The sequence below is a fragment of the Trachurus trachurus genome (assembly GCF_905171665.1).
Source record: "Trachurus trachurus genome assembly, chromosome: 6".
Taxonomy (NCBI): Eukaryota; Metazoa; Chordata; class Actinopteri; order Carangiformes; family Carangidae; genus Trachurus; species Trachurus trachurus.
In genome coordinates this window covers 9,855,097-9,872,011 of record NC_139897.1, presented here as the reverse complement: position 1 = coordinate 9,872,011, position 16,915 = coordinate 9,855,097, and the positions used below count along the sequence as shown (strand labels likewise).

The following is a 16,915-nucleotide window of genomic DNA, read 5'->3' as shown; positions in this document are numbered from 1 at the left end:
TCTATTCAGATCTGTGTGCTGTACCTGAGGAGATGTAATGAAAATGAAAAGCTCGTCAGGAGGTTCACTCATATGCCTGTTCCTTCTCTAAGTGTTATCTAACTGCAAACTGAGCACTTCAGGAAGGTGTAGCCTACCAGGTCAGGTTTGAATTTCTCGGCGGGCTCCTCAAGCTCAGGAGTAGGAGTAGGAGTAGACTCGTACTGAGAGGGCAGCACGTCAGATTACTGTACAGCACAATGAGTAACATGAGAATATAAAGATGGACACTAGTCTTCATTAAGCATCCACATTAGCTTTCACTTTCTGAAACAGGGCACAGCGAACTTCATTGATTGAGTCACTGGTTGATTTCAGGTCATACCGTTTGCATACAAACTGTTCTGCCAAACACAGAGTAGCTGGACTTGGTACATCCTCATATGAGTTGCATACAGGCAATAAAAAAAACCTTTGTGCCCCCACCCCAATCCGGACATTGGATCTGCACCCCTGACTTTGACTCTGCATCTTATGAGGGCCCACTACCAAACAATGGTTTGGAAACAGTCACTAGTGACTCATCCAAAGTTACCCTCACCAACTAGTTGTGGTTGGCACATGAATGATGGTGTACTGGTTCTCCAGTACACGGAATTGCCTCAAATGTATTATATCTTAGCCATACAAACATGACACAGTTACTATTTATTTACTATTATTACTACAAATCATTAGTACAGTAGTTACTAACTCTAGTCTAGAGGAAGTGAGACAGCTGTTGAATTTGGAAGGAATTTGTAGTGAAATGTCAAATAAATATTCTAGATTTCCACCTGGACATTTAAGCACTAAAATTTGTGCAAGGTTGCACTGTCTTACACTAGAAGCTTTAAACTTGGCATGACTTATCCCCCATGCATTTATGTACTGATTAATAGAGGTTTGGGGCTGCTATGTTGTGTTTCCAAGTTGATATTCACTTTAAAACCTGGCTGTCTTTAGGCAGAGATTGATTTTACAAGTTCTAGCCCTATTTGCTCTTACACTGTTCAATAGATTTTCACTCTGACTTCTGCAGACATCCCCTGAGTGTAATCTTTCATTTGATATCAAGTTTGTGTATGTGGTCCTTGTGGTTATGGAGATAATTGACATTTATTGTGGGTCGGTCGTGTTAAGCAGGAAACTCAGGTTGACACCCACCCTATAATTTCACTTATAGGTCCCCTAAAAAAATAGGCTGTCATCTTGTACCCAAACATGTCCGCAAAAGTCTGTCCTCGAGAGCGTTTCAGTTGTTGGATTGTGTCTTTAGTTTGACGAGGGAAACGTAGAAATACCATGAGCCTCCATTGCGTTGAAATATCCCTTTAAATACTAAGCCTGTTGGGTAATCATGAAAATTTGATGCTGGAGTGGAGTCCAACTCTCCACTGGCAGAAGAGAGGGCAAAGACTTTTTCCTGGTCTGCAAAGACACAGAATATCTGAAAAATAAATGAGGACGATGCTTGTTGACTCAAAACAGTCCAATAAATCAAAGAGCTGACACCATTTTTTAGAATAATTCACAAAATGAACATAATACAGATGGATTGTTAAAAAAAAACAAGACTTTATTGCCATTTTCCACTATAGATTATACAAGGAAAGCTGGAGAGCAACAATGTAAGACAGACATCTGAATTAAATACAAAAACAATGTTATTTGTGTACTCAACATTCAGCTACAGAACAGATGACTAACAGGGCCATCATCATCGCCATCTTCTTTAGAAAAACAATGACTTAGTTAAACAGCTGTTTTAATAACGCAAACTTTATTTACAGGAAGAAATTAAAAACAATCACTGCCTTCATGCCATGCTCTTTAAGCCTACAGACACAGAGTGAACTTCCTTCAGCTGGATAAAGAGCCGTACATACACAACACGTTTGGTTGATGCGCTTTACAGTGATGGCCATGTCGGCTCTTCAGTCCTGTTCTGCTGTTAAATAACTGAGGGGGTGGGGGGTGTTGATGAGGACAGTACATACACTATTTACAGCCAAATGTCAACCCACAGCACAGTCCAACACACAACTCAAACACCTGTACACAGCTCTGCTGGGTCTGGACGTCCTGAGTGAAGCAGCTCAGGATCTGAGTCTCAGTGCACCAAACATCTGCAGCTTTTAAATCACAACCAAACACTACAGCTCATCACTTCCAGTTCATCTGGGAGCAAAATAATTTTCTGTTAAAGAAGGAAAACTGAAAAACCACTTTAGACAATCGCTTACTAGAAGGCCACAACAGAAGAATTTCAGAATAATAATCTGGACGGGTCTTCCTACGTGAGCCCGACCAAACAGAAAGTACTTCCTTCAACATCAGCGGTGGCTTTTAGAGCCTGGTCAGGGGCAGAGGGACGACATGAGTGGTCAACGTCACTATGTAAATGCTGTATGCTCTATAGACACTGGGAAAAGAAATGTCTGAAATGGACAAATCAGACACTTTGATTAAACTAAGTGCTGGAGCTTCAAGTCCTATGGTATGTGCTATTTAGAAAGAGACATTGACCTTCACCCCTGTTCATTTCCTCATCTTTTACTGACACCAACAGGAAACTTTCTGTAATTATTCCAGATCACTAGATGCCCACACTGAACAGAGGCTGTGGTCACCGACAGTACAAACTGATACGAGGACAGCGTACGAGTGTTCAGTGTTGGGGCAGTCACACAACTATGGGACCTCAGGTCTTCACAACAGTGTTTCTCCATCCAAACACAGCAGCAGCGATGTGGTGCATCATGGCGAAACAGGAAGAAACAACACTTTGCATTTCCCCGCGACCACATGAGAAGCGCTTCATAACAGTTAAGTTAAGTGGTTAACAACCTTTAAATATGTACAAACATAATGTTGTGTTATTAAAGACGAGAGAGAAGGAGGTTAGGTTCACTCATCTCATTATTATAATGCAGTGAAAAGTGTACAGAGGAGAGGAAGGACGGGGTAACCTGAAAGAGAAGGCTGGGCAGGACAGGAAGGTGGAGGAGGGAGGGCGAGGTGACAGAACTACATCAGACTCAAAGCTCACGCCTTCACTCCGCAGCTTCGTCTCTTCTGTCCTCGCGGTCGACACTTAAAAAACAAAAATGGGTTGATGTGAAGACAGAACATCTTGGATGAGAGTGAATTGTTTCTAAAAAGCCAGGTATAGTTTCTGCAGTCTGTGTGTGGAGGCCGACTTCGCCTAATTAATCTGAATGTACTCGGCTAGAGTCAGATCGGGGTGTGTCTGCGTTCTAACAACATACAGGCACAGTGGGTGGAGTCGGGTTCAAATTCAAAGGGTGTGTTTGTCTGTCGCTAGTGGATTTGTGGATAGAGGGCGGGCTTTAGTGTCCAAGTGATTTCTACCTCCATCACCCAGAACCAGGATATAAACAGTGAGTTAAAAAGGAGGATGTTGCTGGACTCCACAGGCAGAGCAGATGAGATGAAGTGGTGACGTGGTTGGCTTAGAGCACCTTACTGCCGGTTGCTCTTTATCCTCTCCAGCCGTTTCTTCAGGTCGTCCAGGTTGGCCGCCGGCGAGGCCGAGCGTGTGTGCGTGTGTGTCGGGGAGTGGGAATGTGCGTTGTGTTCCTGCTGGTACATCTCTCTGGATTCCTTGAGCTGAGACAGCTTACTGTGGAGCATGTCGGTGGAGGAGGCCACCGACGGCTTCGAGGACAGCAGAGAGGAGATGGCGGGCCGCTGCTGAGGCTCCTCCTCGCTGCCGCCAACACCCTGATGGACAGAGGGAGAAGAGAACTTCAGCTTTGAGTCAATACATGCAGGAAATACTCACATAGGAATTATTTCTAGGTAAAAAAAAAAAAAAGCCTGCCACACATCAACAGTGGTTTATGTCAGGGTTCCCACTCTCATTCTCGAAATCATTTTCCAGGACATTTTCAGCAGTTACAGTATGCCAGACATGTTATCACACCATACACCAATACATCCCCTGTCCCATTCCTGGAGAAGTTGTATTGTTGGACAATTGTACCTAATTTTAGACATGATTGTTTCTATGTTTATTCCTCTCTCACCCCCATAAGTCTGATTTAAAGATGTGCAGCCTATGGCTGTAACTTATGAAACAATCTCTTAAAGTCCCCCTCCAACTATCATTTTTAGTTATTTTAAAACATTCTCTGTGGTCTTTAAATTGTGATTATGAAGTTTTTAGCCAAAATCACAAAACCTGTGCCCTTTCCCAGAGCTCTCCTTCTGCAGAGCGCCAGTAGCTCATTAGCAATGCGCCTCTGAGTGCTGGGTGGACTGCGCTGCTCTGCACCCACCCAGCCCCAAACTTTTAGCGCTCTCTAGTGGATAAACTGTGTAAATTCACAGACACTAAAATCACTCAAGCAAGATTCTGTTGTTAATCAGGTGACACACACACACATATTCACTTACAGTTTCTGTTCTGCGTCATTCATTTAAACATGTGTAAAGCCACCATTTGCACTTCCTGTGCTTCACAATAAAAGCTCTTTCATAACCGTGTGTGTGGAAACTAACCCTGGTGTTTTCCAGGCCTTGTCTCTGTCTCAGGATCTTGAGTCTCTCATAGTAAACAGCTGGTTTCAGCTCCTCATTGCTGCTCAGACTGGAGTCAGAACCGTGCTGAGGGATCACTGCAGAGACACAGGACAGGGTTACTATAAACAGCTTTTCATTCATTCTCACTCAAGTGTGCAGTGGGAGCTTCGAGTTGTACCTGCTGAGGTCTGGATGCGAGGTTTGCCCTCTCTCTCAGACTCGATCACACGAAGGCCTCGCTCCACGTAGCTCTGGAAAAACTGGGATGTGTTTTTGAGGAAGGGCTCCAGGTCCGCATCTGAATACTTCTGTTTGTACTCGTACAGCTCTGTCAAACCCTGAGAGGAACGTTGACACATTAGTCATGTTGCCCAGAACTTAAAGGGACATTGTGTAACTCCTGTTATCTATTCACGAAAATCGATTATTTCGTTCAAAAGTGTGTTTTTCATTAATCAGTAATCACCCCCATCAAGAAACTGAAGTGTTCCGGTAATCACCCCCATCACCCAACTGAAGTGTTCCGGTAAGCTCTGAATTTGCCGTTCATATCATTCATATATACATCGAGCGGGTAAGCTCGGTGCTGGCTGCCATGTCGTGTCGCCATGTTTTTACGTTCAGTGGCACCGTGACCGTAGGAAACCACGGAAACTCACCAGAGACACCGGAACGGTGTGGCTCAGGTCGAGGTGGTGTCTGTGAAAAGTCACCGCCATGGCCGCGGGAAGTGGGGGTGCTGGGGGTGCTGCAGCACCCCTAGTGGCCAGAGTGAGATTGGAAAAAAAATATTTCAAATAATTATGAATACGTAGCCTATTAATAATTTATGTTGAATGTTTTGGTGACTAATTAGATCTTCCGATGTTTAACTCTTTCTAGATCTAAAGTATAGTGTGTAATCTTCCCACTGAGAGAAACAGCAGAGCACTCCCTGACAGCTCTCAGTGAGCTGCAGGTGAGTCGGCAGGAGAGCGCAGCACCTTCTTTTTTTAGCGGAGCCGTCCTTACACACACACAGAAGTCCATGCAAGTCATCTTTCACATCAACAGCTCTTATCAAGTTTGCAAATTGGCTGTGTGATTTTGACCTTGTATTTGTGTCACTGTCAGTTTGAAACTAGAGAAGTTTATTGAAAGGTTACTTTCTCACCGTAACGGATTTAGGAGGGAAAAAACGATTTAAATCCTGAAACGGATTTTTTCTTTTTTCATGAAAAAATCTGAGATTTTACTATAGTCTAGGTACTAGATTGTCTCGCCCAGCCCTATGAGGAGAGTTGTTAAACAACGTGTAAATAGTTGGATAATAATTCCTTATGGTGTGCCTAAACGGATTTCTGAGACAACAGAGTTGCGTGTGTCATAGACTGTGATGGTAGCCTAAAGAGTATCGGGTTTAGATAAATATAGACCTAGGTATTGCATTATTGTTAAGTTTAATTAAAAGCAACTTAACATCTGAGAACTGCTTCTGTTACAAACTCTCTGTATTTATTTATTTACTACATTTAGGTCTATAGCACACTTTATAGCGCCAATGCCTATTAAAATCCCGACCAGTTTTGTTATTATAATAAGACACCAAACGGGGGCAGATTTGTTTTTTGTTCTGAATTGTACGCTTCACATCAGGGCTCCGTTTGTTCTGTCGGGAGTTTATTTCTCCATGACGGGTGTGTGTGTGTGTGTGTGTGTGTGTGTGGGGGGTCGTCCTAAAAAAGTTTTTATTTTTTCCAGCACCCCCTGCTCAAAGTGACTTCCAGCGGCCCTGGTCACCGCGGTAACGCAGTGAGGCGGAATGGAGTGTTACACTGATGCTGCATTCACGTGCAGTCGGACAGACGGCCGTTGGTAACAGAAGTCGGGAGAAAGCCGGTAAAACGTGGGTCAGGTAAACAATACGACATTGCCATGACAACATATTGTCACGTGTATCGTGCTGACGGACCACTTTACATAGAGGCTTGTTTATGCCGTTACGTGCTGCGGCTGTCGTCAATCGCTGTCTGCCCAATTTCACGTGAATGCAGCATGAAAAATACGATTGAGTTGCTTGCGATATACAACCGTAACGCTAGATGGGAGCAATTCCTACACAATGTACCTTTAAGCTACATTGTTGTGTTCTTATTTGTTATGCCTCATCATAGCAACAATGTTAGAGACAAAATAGAAAAAGCTGGGGAGAAAGTGAAGAGGGGATGACATGCTGCACACTGCTGTGGATCAGATTGGACCCAGGCCGCTGCAGTTAGGACTAAGACTTATGGTACACATTGTACCAGGTGAAACACAGAGTAGTCTTTAATGGTTTTCAGGATGCAGTGAGCTGACCTCTTTTGTGTTCTCCTTGGAGCCGATCTTCTTAAAGATTTCAGACAGAATGTCACTGACCTTTGCCTTTGACATTCGGTCGTCCTGGGAACAAACAAGGGAAATTCGTCCTTTCAGTTATGCAACATAAATAATTAAGAGAAAAATACTGAGATGAATAAAACTGACACTTTGTTATGTTTTTAATGTTTTTAAATGCTCACCGGGCGCAGACCAGACTTCTCGTTGCCTCGGTCGCTCTTGAGTCCTGACAGGTTTCCGGAGTGTTTGACCACTCGCCTCAGATGAGCCTCTAACTCCGACTCATTACGATTTTCTATCATTGATAGGTGATCAAGGATCTGTTCATCAAGACATAATACAATCAGAAATGACACTTCACAGTAGGGCTGTCAAAATTGCTCCAAAATGACGCTCGAATATTCGTTCTAAAAATAACACATAATTCAAACATATTCGAATATCTTGCGCATTACGCCAACAGGAGGACAAACTAATTCTTGCGCATTATGCCAACAGGAGGACAAACTAATACAAGACATAACTACTTGTATAGTTTTTTTTTCTTCCAATTTTAACATCTTTGACAATGCCCAGGACATTACAAAATGAAATTGCTATACGTTGACAGCCCTACTTCACAGGTCAAACAACTGTTGATGTAATCATAAACCATCTGACCCAAGGACTTAACAACACGCTCAGAAAACGATACAGAATGTGTGTGTGTTTATACCTTGGCCCCGGTGAGCTTGCAGAGGGTGTGTAACAGAGTCTTGAGGGTCCTGTGAGGGACGTCACTCTTGAGCTGCTTAAGTTTCTCTTTGGGGAAAACCTTCATGAAGTTGTGGACCTCCAGTAAGATCCGATCCAGGTTGATGCTGTCGATGGTCTCTGGGAGGAAGCGGATCATCCTCCACAGACACTGAACACACACAAACACATGACAGTCAGTCTCAAGTTTGCCTTAGTGATGTCGGATGTGTGGCATGCTGTGACCCTCCTCACCTTCATGGTTAGTTCAGAGAACATCGGAGGACCAGCGGTCGTGACTAAGCTGTCCTGAAGCAAAACCAGCAGAGCACTGCAGAGAAACAACAACCAACGACACATGTTAATCATAGAGCTGCTGAGTGTTGTCCAGGTCCAGGCTCCTCCTGGGGGATTCAAAACCTGTGCGACTTAAGTACTAACATTGAGGCAGAAAATGGATAATATGGACAACAGATCCCCATAAAGCAGAAACATTAGTCAGCTGTCACATTTGTGGAATGAGGTCAGAAAGGTTCAAGACAACTAGCAGTACACACACTTGGAAAAAAATAATTTGATCTGTGTTGGCTCTGTTGATGTTTGTGCATGTGTGAGATTTGCTGTGAGATGTTCGTTCGCCGTTGTAAACCATTGGATGTATGATGTAAACATGGAAGAACATCTCGCAGCAAATCTCACGTGTGTGTTTTGGACGATTCAAAAGTGAGCTCTATTCGCCGCCATTATATGAAAATCCTTTGCCACTCGTTCCCCCCCTGGAACTCCAAAAGCGTTTTGATAACTCTGAAAGTTGATGGTGAGTAGAAAATTGGTGAATTTTTATAGAATTTTATAGCTTTTATGTGAGATTTTTTAATGTGAGTTTTTACGTTGGTGTTTGTATGTCTAACTGTTTGGAGCCCAAACTAATGACAATTTTCTGTCCTTGCGAATTGAATTATCGATTTTGGGTATCCCTTTAATGTGAACCATTTCTTCACACTAACCTGATCATATTGGTCTGGTCTGACTTCTCCAGGACTCTGATGACCAGCAGGTTGACTGATCTGATGACCTGCTGTCCATCTTCTATGTCCTCCACTCTGCTGTCCAGCATCAGCGTGATCAGACCATGCATCAGGTCCTTCAACACGCCCATGGACGCCTCTCTGGCCAGGGACTCCATGGAGAACAACTGACAGGGGGACGAGAGGAGATTTATAAAAATGTTAGTGTCACTGTTACTGAGACAACACATCAGCAGAGCAGCAGCAGCAGCAGTGGGCGGTGACTCACAGACAGCATGTTTCCTATGATGCAGCTGTACAGTTTGATAATGTCCTTCTTGTCCAGACGGTCGTCAGCCATGTGTGTGCTGTAGATGAGCCTGAGCTGCATGAAGGTGGCGATGAGGAACTGATCGATGTGTCCCGACATGACTTCCGCTTTGTCCTCCTGCCGCAAAACCTCATCAATCTGTGGGGGGAGGGAGAAACACATATGATCTCACCGTGAAGCCTGTTAATGATAGTATATATACAATAATTTGTGTTAAATAAAAAAGTGTGTGTTTTACCTGTGCCAGTGCCTGTATGCTGGTGTTGATGTCACCGCTCGCCACCTGAGAGATGACGAAGTTGATGGTGGAGGCCGTGCTGTTGTGGAGGTCATCAAAGTGTGGAGACACTGAATGCATCCTTTCAACACAAAAACACAACATTAACCTCAAGAAAAAAAAAGTTAGCATTGTTTTATTTCTATTTGAAGATAATCTGTGCTTCAATATCTGTTGCACTAAATCTCGAGTGTGCTTACTTGGGTTCAGGGATCATGATGGGCTCGAGCAGCTCATCCAGCTTGTGCTGGACGAGGTCGGGCAGCTCGCACACTCTGCCCTGGTCCATCTCGATCATGTCCAGGTCCAACTGGAACTCCTTGGGTATGGAGGGGTGGGAGGACTCGCTGTGCTGCGAGTTCTGACGAGCTTGGCTAGATGGAGGTAGAGAGGGACGAGATGGGAGGACAGGTGTGGAGAAGGAGGGGGGAGAGAGTGGACAGGACAGTGTCTTTAGTCCAGTGTATCATCAATCAGTGCATTTCAGCTCCAGGTCTGACTGACAAGTTTTTTTTAATTGTTAGTTTGAGAGTCCATGAGGAGTGTGATGATGTTTGGGGCAGTCTTCAGTCTATTGTAAAGGGCAGTTAATGTTTGACTTGGTGTCCCTCATATGGAAAGAAAATTCAATTAATTATTACTTTTAGGCTTTAAAGCAGAAGTAAGCGATATTTTTGTGTTAATATTAGTCTTAAATAGTTATATCTTCCGACAGCAATCACTTATATAGAGTGTTTGGACCGAAACACGGGTCTCTCAGTCAATCTGCTCTGAGCCGAGGAGAAAACTTTTCTTGTATCCTACAACCTTTATCCAATGAGGAGAGAGAACGGCATGAAGGGCTGTGTGTGCAGCCAAGGGATGCACGATTGCGCGTGAATGTGGTGACGTAGGGACGAGGACCAATAGATCCATGACGAGGGCGGGGGCTGCTAACTCATCGGCTGACAAGAAGTTAGCCAAAACGACCGGATCGCTTACTTCTGCTTTAAGAGTCAATGTAAAAACATTATCCAGTAGCAATAACTTTAAGAAATAGTCAAACATTAAGAAGAGAACATGTGTTCAACAATTAAGAGCAGGAGAATATAATCGGTAACATGTGTTGACTTAATTGTTTGATTGTTTCCAAATAACAGCTGGACTGCCAGGACTGGAGCTGATCAGCACTGATTGAAAAACCAACATTTAAATTGTTTAGGAAAAAATACAACTGAATTCTAAGCATTTTCGGTCATCAGTTGTTCACCTCGTTGACAATCAACAATTAGTCCTTGACACTTTTAAAAACCAACTGACAGAACTTGAACAAATATATCAGATATTTGTATCAATTGGTGCCAAGAGACTGCTGCTGCTCCACCTGTTACTGAACCACTGGTCAAAGGAATCTATAAAAACTGAACATACATTTGATTTGACACATTTCTAATCTAATCTGACTACAACCAGCACAGTGATTAAGGCAAACACATTCTAGTACCACAGAAAAAGCACCATTATAGCTTAATCACCGACTTAATATAAGAGCTGATCCAAAATCTGAGACTGCTCTGTTTAAAGAGGAGCTGTCCCTTTGCATCACACACCCTCCACTCTCCAACTCTCCTGCACTTTGGATGTCAAATACCTACTACAGAAACCTTGGAGTCATTGTGACCAGGACACGTCCTTTACCTCACATTTAAACCTGTCTCTGGGACGGCCTTCTTCCACCTGCATAGTGCTGTAAAAATTAGAAGCATCGCCCCTCAAAATGTTGACGCCATAACTTTGTGAAGAGCCTCAAGACAATCCAAACTGCTGCAGTAGAGTACTGACAGGAACTAGATCACATCTCTCCTGTGTAAGTATCTCCCAGAATCTCTCCAAGTATAATTAAATACAGAAATCAAAATCCGTCTGTTTATGTATAAGCCTTTAAGGACCAAGCTTCATGACATCTCAATGAGCTCATGGTTCCTCTTTATCCCAGCAAAACACTCACCTCTCTAATTGCAGGCCTACATATGGCTCCTACTGTTTGTAGGATTAGAATGGGGCAGCTGTCAGACCCTTTGATTAAGCTGAGCACTTCTCTTCATCTGTGTCTCTCTGCACAGATCAGATTTGTGTTTTCTCTCACTTGTGGTTCATCCCTCTGTCTTATTCTGCAGCTCCAGAATCCAGATCTTCTTCTACACTGATAATGGTGGTGCTGACGTCACTGCTGTTATTATTAATAATACAATTACTATACCACTATATGTGCTTCTCTCTTTAAAACAGTAAGGTCACATCTTCACCTTCTGTGCTTCTCTCTTTAAAACAGTAAGGTCACATCTTCACCTTCTGTGAAGTGCCTTGATACATGATTTGGTGCTAGATAGATTAAAATAAAGTGAACTAGGCTTCAGTTGGATTTTAAAAGGCTGAACGTTGGATCTCAGCACCACACTTTAACTCTTTCGCGACCACACTAATTCCTCAGCACATCCGCTCAGGACCACATGTTTTTGGCTATTTGTTTACCTTTTTCTCACGTCGAACCGAACTCTGTACATCACCTAGAAACAAACGGTTTTCACGTGGTTGAAGAGTGACTTTCCAACTTGCTCCTTGAAAAAACGGCGAGTTTTTCCCGCCGTTTCGTTCGTGAGTACGAAGGAGAAGAAGAGAGCTGGGTTTCTCCAAAAACGGAGCTCCCGCTCTAGTTTCAGAGAAAAACGCACTTTTGTGTCAAGTGGCAATCTGCTCATTTTACCGGTACTCTGCAGTGTGGCATGTCTCCCAAATCATTTCTACGGCTAAATAAATATATTTGTAGGCAAATCTGGGGGGTGTGGCAGCGTGGAGAGCAGCGGTGCAGCGGTGTGGGTCTCTGGCCGCAGCGCAGCAGCTCCGTGACACTGCTGTGTGACTGGCCGGCGATGAGTGCTCTGGGGCAGGGGCGGCCGGTCACAGCACCCGCTGCACAGCGCCCGCTCTGCTGCACGGTGAAAACAGCAGAGATAACGGGCTTTCAGATCCGAGTGTCCAAACCAGAAACGTTTGTAACAGCACCGGAAAAACTCGCCAGATTTGTCGTCAGTCGCTTTTGTCAAAAGTCGCCAAGAGGGTTTGGAAAGTCGCCAGATTCAGCGAGAAAGTCGCAACACTGTAGCCGACAGCCGCACAGCGCTGCACGCCGTCCCCAGAGCAGCATTCAAGGAGAACGATTACTCAAACAAAACCAAGATCACACAGTTTATAAAAAACATTATGTTTTGATTTTAGTTTAAAACAGTTTTACATATCAGAGGACTACCATATTCACACACAGGGTACCTCAGAGTGTCTATTATTGTAATCTGTAATAAAAAAAAACGGTTTTGACGAGTTTACTCGTCAATGGTCGTGAACGTTCGGCAGGCTGTGACGAGTTAACTCGTCAATGGTCGCGAAAGAGTTAATATTCAAATTTATAATCAAATAAATGTATTTTATTTGTTCAGCAAACCAAAATGTTCCTGTGTTTATAGTGGGTATGATTGTGTAATACTCAGGTTAGTTCCTTTCCAGGAACCATATGCACAACATTTGTAACCAAGACAAAAGGGTGATGAGGGAAGAATGAACCTTATTAAAAGTGAAAGCAGAGCTGTTGATCATTAGTCTGTTGCTTTACTCACCACATGACAGTAAAGAGCAAGGTTAGATCCTTATTCTCTACCATGTGAGGAAGCGCAACTAAACTCAAAGGGCGAAAATTCCTGGTAATCATCATGAATGATGAATATTAGAATACATGCAGAGGAATTATTACCATGACAACACAGAAAAGGCGGGCGGGAGGAGGAATAGGTACTCACATCCTATACGTGCGATACATTATTCTGCTCCGAAAGGAAGGCAGGCAGAGCAGAGAAAGGAGGAAATCACACAGGAAGAAAGATGAGGGGTTAAGAGAAAGATGGTCAGAAGAGAGACAGACAGCCGGCCCCCCCCAGCCAACCAGACACATACACCGAGGTTGGTCTCACAGACAGTGAGTGAAGGATTCTTATATCCTCAATTTCCTTTACAACTGAATGAGTGTCTGTGAGAGCAACCCCAACATGCAATGACTCGGCAAAACAGGATGAGAAGAGAAGACCAGATTAGTCGTGAAAGAAACAAACAAACAAACAAACAAACAAACAAACAAACAAACAAACAAACAAACATTAAAAAGATTTATGGCAGAAATCTAACTACAATCAAGTCGCAAGAGTCGACAGCATGTAGAAGTCCGTCATGGATCTGACAGTTTAAAGAGGTGGTTGGTCGATAGAATGGAAAACATGCTCGTGAAAAACAACCAGGGTTTGAGACGATGAAGACATGTCACACAAGACGTTTTGTGTCATAGATTTCTGATGTCCGATATAAAAATGAGGCCCAAATGAGGGTTAAGATGATGCTGATTTTCACTGTTTATCTCCAGTTAAAATTCAGTGAGCTATGTGCTTCTTTGTAGAACATTTTAGCTTCATCCAAGACGAGTAGCTTCATCCAAGACGAGTTGCAAGCAGCAAGTGAAATGTAAATCAAAATCAAAACAGAACTGAGTGCAAATTTCAAATAGCAGCAGCAGTCATTTTTCAATAAGGGTAAAATGTGTCACGACCGGTGAGGTGCTACAGATGTCTGGGCTACAAATCATAGTCTCCAGACCTACAGGAACATACAGTACTTGTTTAGTATGAGACTTATTATTATTATTATTATTATTATTATTATATTCAAGGCGTATTATTATATTCAATTCAGTAAAAAAAAGAAAAATTTCAGCTGAAACAGCGTTCGTAATAAACGCAAAAATTATTGATTTTTTAAATTATCTGTCATATGCTTCACACATTTCATCACGTTAGAACTTAACTGCCATTTGTTACTTTTAATACTGTTGATAGAAAAATCGATGCGTCACTATTGCAGTGCATTTCTTCTATTTTGTGATGAGAGACAGTGACAGTCAACTCAGATACATATCACAGTCAGAGGTGACCTACTTGAGCTTGTTGGGGTCTTCCTGTGCAGGTTTGCGGAGGAAGGTGGCGTTGGGGTTGGTTGGGTGCTCTCTCTGAGCCCTCTCTGGTGCGCTCTGCTTGGCAGGAGCTGCTGCAGTCTTCTTGGCTGAACGTTTGATTCTCTCCTCCAGCATGCTCATGTCTTTCTCCGACAACTGGACAAGACGGGAGAATGGGAGATGAATGATGAGCAATTGAACAGAGTAGACTTTGGGGTCGAGGAAAGGATGGAAAAATGGCATGATCTTTATCTTACATTTCCGATTAGTTTGTAAACTTGGTCCCCACAGACATTATATACAGCAACCACGGTGTTCAGGGCAGCATTACGGACAGATGTGTCTCTGTCACCAATGTGAACAGCAATCTCCTTCAGAGACTTAGCTGCAGTCGGCTGGCATACACTCATCCCATAGCCCTCTATCAAACAACCCAGCTCGTCCAGACACTCTGCGGACAGGGAGGAAACGGGTCAGAATACATTCTCGTTCAACTCTGGACAGGTACTTGTGCACATGGCTTGCTGTGTGTGGAGACATACCTGCTCTCTGTTTGGAGTTCTTAGATTTGGTTCCATCCATAAGGAAAGGAAAGACCTTGGATGCTGGGTAAACCTTACACAGCATAGTCAGTATGGCCCGCACATCTTTGCGAACCACATCCTTCGACTCTCCAACCTGAATGTGAGAGATGAAAGTGAGTGAAAGAAAAAAAAAAACCTCCAAGAGGCTTGTTTTATCACCTCGGAGTGATGTGTTCTCACCTTGAGTATAAGGTAGGGAACAAAGGAGGTGGCCTCGTACTCGGTCAGATGGTAGTCCTCCCTATTCAACATGGCAAACAGCAGCTTTAAATATTCCAGCACCTTCATCAGGACTGTGGTGTTGGTGTCGAAGAACCGTAGGGTGAACCACTTCAGAATCAGGTCCAGACAGCCGATAGTGGCATCGCTCTCACTCTCCAGCCTCTGTTACATACAAAAACACACATACAAACTGTATTACCAAAGCAATTCCACTCCTGAAACACAACCTCTTGCATTAATAAGACCAGACATTACCTCAATCATGACTCCTATGGCCTTGACATGTCTCTGGAAGTCAAAGTGAAACAGCTCATCCTGCAGCCACTTGGCAAAACAGGTGGACATCTGGGTCTTCAGCTGCTCCACGTACTCATCTCGAGGAGTCATGAAGTTCCACTTCAGGATCTACAGTTCAAAAGAGACGCACAGAGGTCACCTGCAGTCAGCAGCATTACTGTGATGGACTGCAACATCAGTAGCCCAAAGCCAGTCAGACAAGCTCATGGCTGGTTTTTGTTATTTGGATTTTTTTTAATACCATTGCTGCTAGCATAATTACTACAAATTAGAGTTGTCACAATACCAGAATTTCAAACTTGATACCAATACCCAGGAAAATACTCAATACCATGTTCAATACTATGGGTGAAAAAGTAACAAAACAAAGAAAAAAAGATTTCTTAAAAAATGATCATTGCTGGTTGGTATTTAGTTTTTAAAGGAATTTAATTTTGCACTACCACAGATAAGCTAAAACTATTTTTGTTTCTTTGCACTACCTTTGACAAATACATTTTCAGGTATGTTCATGTCTTTTTTGCAGTTTGTATTGCTGAAGCATAGAGGAGGGCCAAGCAGCAGTGTTTCCTCTACAATTATACTGAATAGACAGAAAGCAGCTGACTGCGTCTAAATCCACAGACAAACTGTGAGAAGTTGTCCAAGAGGCTGGGAACATAATGTCTGCTGAGTACCAGGGAAAACAGCACATCTACACCGGTGTAGAATTGGCACTCAGTTTCAGTGTCTAAAACCTTTTCACAGTGCTATATGTCCACAGTCCAGGATGCATTTCAATATGCATAACACATTATTGTAATACAAATACACAGACTGGCATTAAACCTTTGTGTCCTATTAAGGTCATATAAACTTTGGACAGTCAATACATATTTTTTTCCAGATGTACATTTTGATCTAATTTTATTTGCAATGTAAAACATAGTCTAACAGTGTGTTTTTACCTTCAATTGCTTCTCCTCTTTGATCCTCTGTTCCTTAGCATTGGGGACCAGAGTGAAGATTGGCCCAGACCTATCTTCATCATCCTTCGCGCCTTTGGCTGGAGGCTTCTTAGCAGCTGCACCCTGTGAGGGAGGCAACATCAAAGTGTTAGGGGTAGTCAGTGAACCACGGTGCTTTGAAGATGTGTAGTATTAAGTGTGATCACGCCGTGTGTCAGTTATAGACGGTAAGAGTAGAAACAGGAGACAGAGGGGTGTTACACTGAAAAGATCTCAATCCAGGTTAAAACACAAAGATATAGTGCTGAAACACTGATGTGATATTATTCCAGAACATGAAACAGACATGTTATTGACACATTCATGCAGAGGAGTGACCTGAAACACCAACGTGACAAGTGACTGCTCAGTGTGTGCTCCCTCTCTGTGAGCATGCATTCACTGAACAACTGGATCTCCTGTATCAAGGTCTGAAAGTGCCAAAATGAAATAAATAAATACACCATTAAATAATCACTTAAATGTGGCATTAATCAATTAAAATTTGAATTAAATATATAAATGC

General features: G+C 43.0%; 1 protein-coding gene across 2 annotated transcripts in view; it reads right to left on the bottom strand.

Annotated features, from left to right (window-relative positions):
• Positions 1 to 1,589: 1,589 nt before the first annotated feature.
• Positions 1,590 to 16,915, bottom strand: part of ckap5 (cytoskeleton associated protein 5) — a 33,615-nt gene continuing 18,289 nt past the window's right edge. Inside the window, exons 28-45 of one of the 2 annotated variants that reach the window (XM_083974304.1) lie at positions 16,351 to 16,473; positions 15,362 to 15,511; positions 15,065 to 15,268; positions 14,843 to 14,978; positions 14,558 to 14,751; positions 14,284 to 14,456; positions 9,472 to 9,645; positions 9,233 to 9,353; positions 8,953 to 9,132; positions 8,664 to 8,851; positions 7,912 to 7,987; positions 7,640 to 7,828; positions 7,107 to 7,244; positions 6,904 to 6,987; positions 4,745 to 4,904; positions 4,546 to 4,661; positions 3,504 to 3,765; positions 1,590 to 3,114 (exon numbers count right to left, since the gene is read on the bottom strand). In XM_083974304.1, coding sequence (XP_083830430.1) covers positions 3,505 to 3,765; positions 4,546 to 4,661; positions 4,745 to 4,904; positions 6,904 to 6,987; positions 7,107 to 7,244; positions 7,640 to 7,828; positions 7,912 to 7,987; positions 8,664 to 8,851; positions 8,953 to 9,132; positions 9,233 to 9,353; positions 9,472 to 9,645; positions 14,284 to 14,456; positions 14,558 to 14,751; positions 14,843 to 14,978; positions 15,065 to 15,268; positions 15,362 to 15,511; positions 16,351 to 16,473 — 2,667 coding nt within the window. In that variant the 3' untranslated portion in view covers positions 1,590 to 3,114; position 3,504. Of the gene's footprint in view, positions 3,766 to 4,545; positions 4,662 to 4,744; positions 4,905 to 6,903; positions 6,988 to 7,106; positions 7,245 to 7,639; positions 7,829 to 7,911; positions 7,988 to 8,663; positions 8,852 to 8,952; positions 9,133 to 9,232; positions 9,354 to 9,471; positions 9,646 to 14,283; positions 14,457 to 14,557; positions 14,752 to 14,842; positions 14,979 to 15,064; positions 15,269 to 15,361; positions 15,512 to 16,350; positions 16,474 to 16,915 lie in introns of both variants that reach the window. The other variant, XM_083974303.1, reaches the window with a different exon arrangement.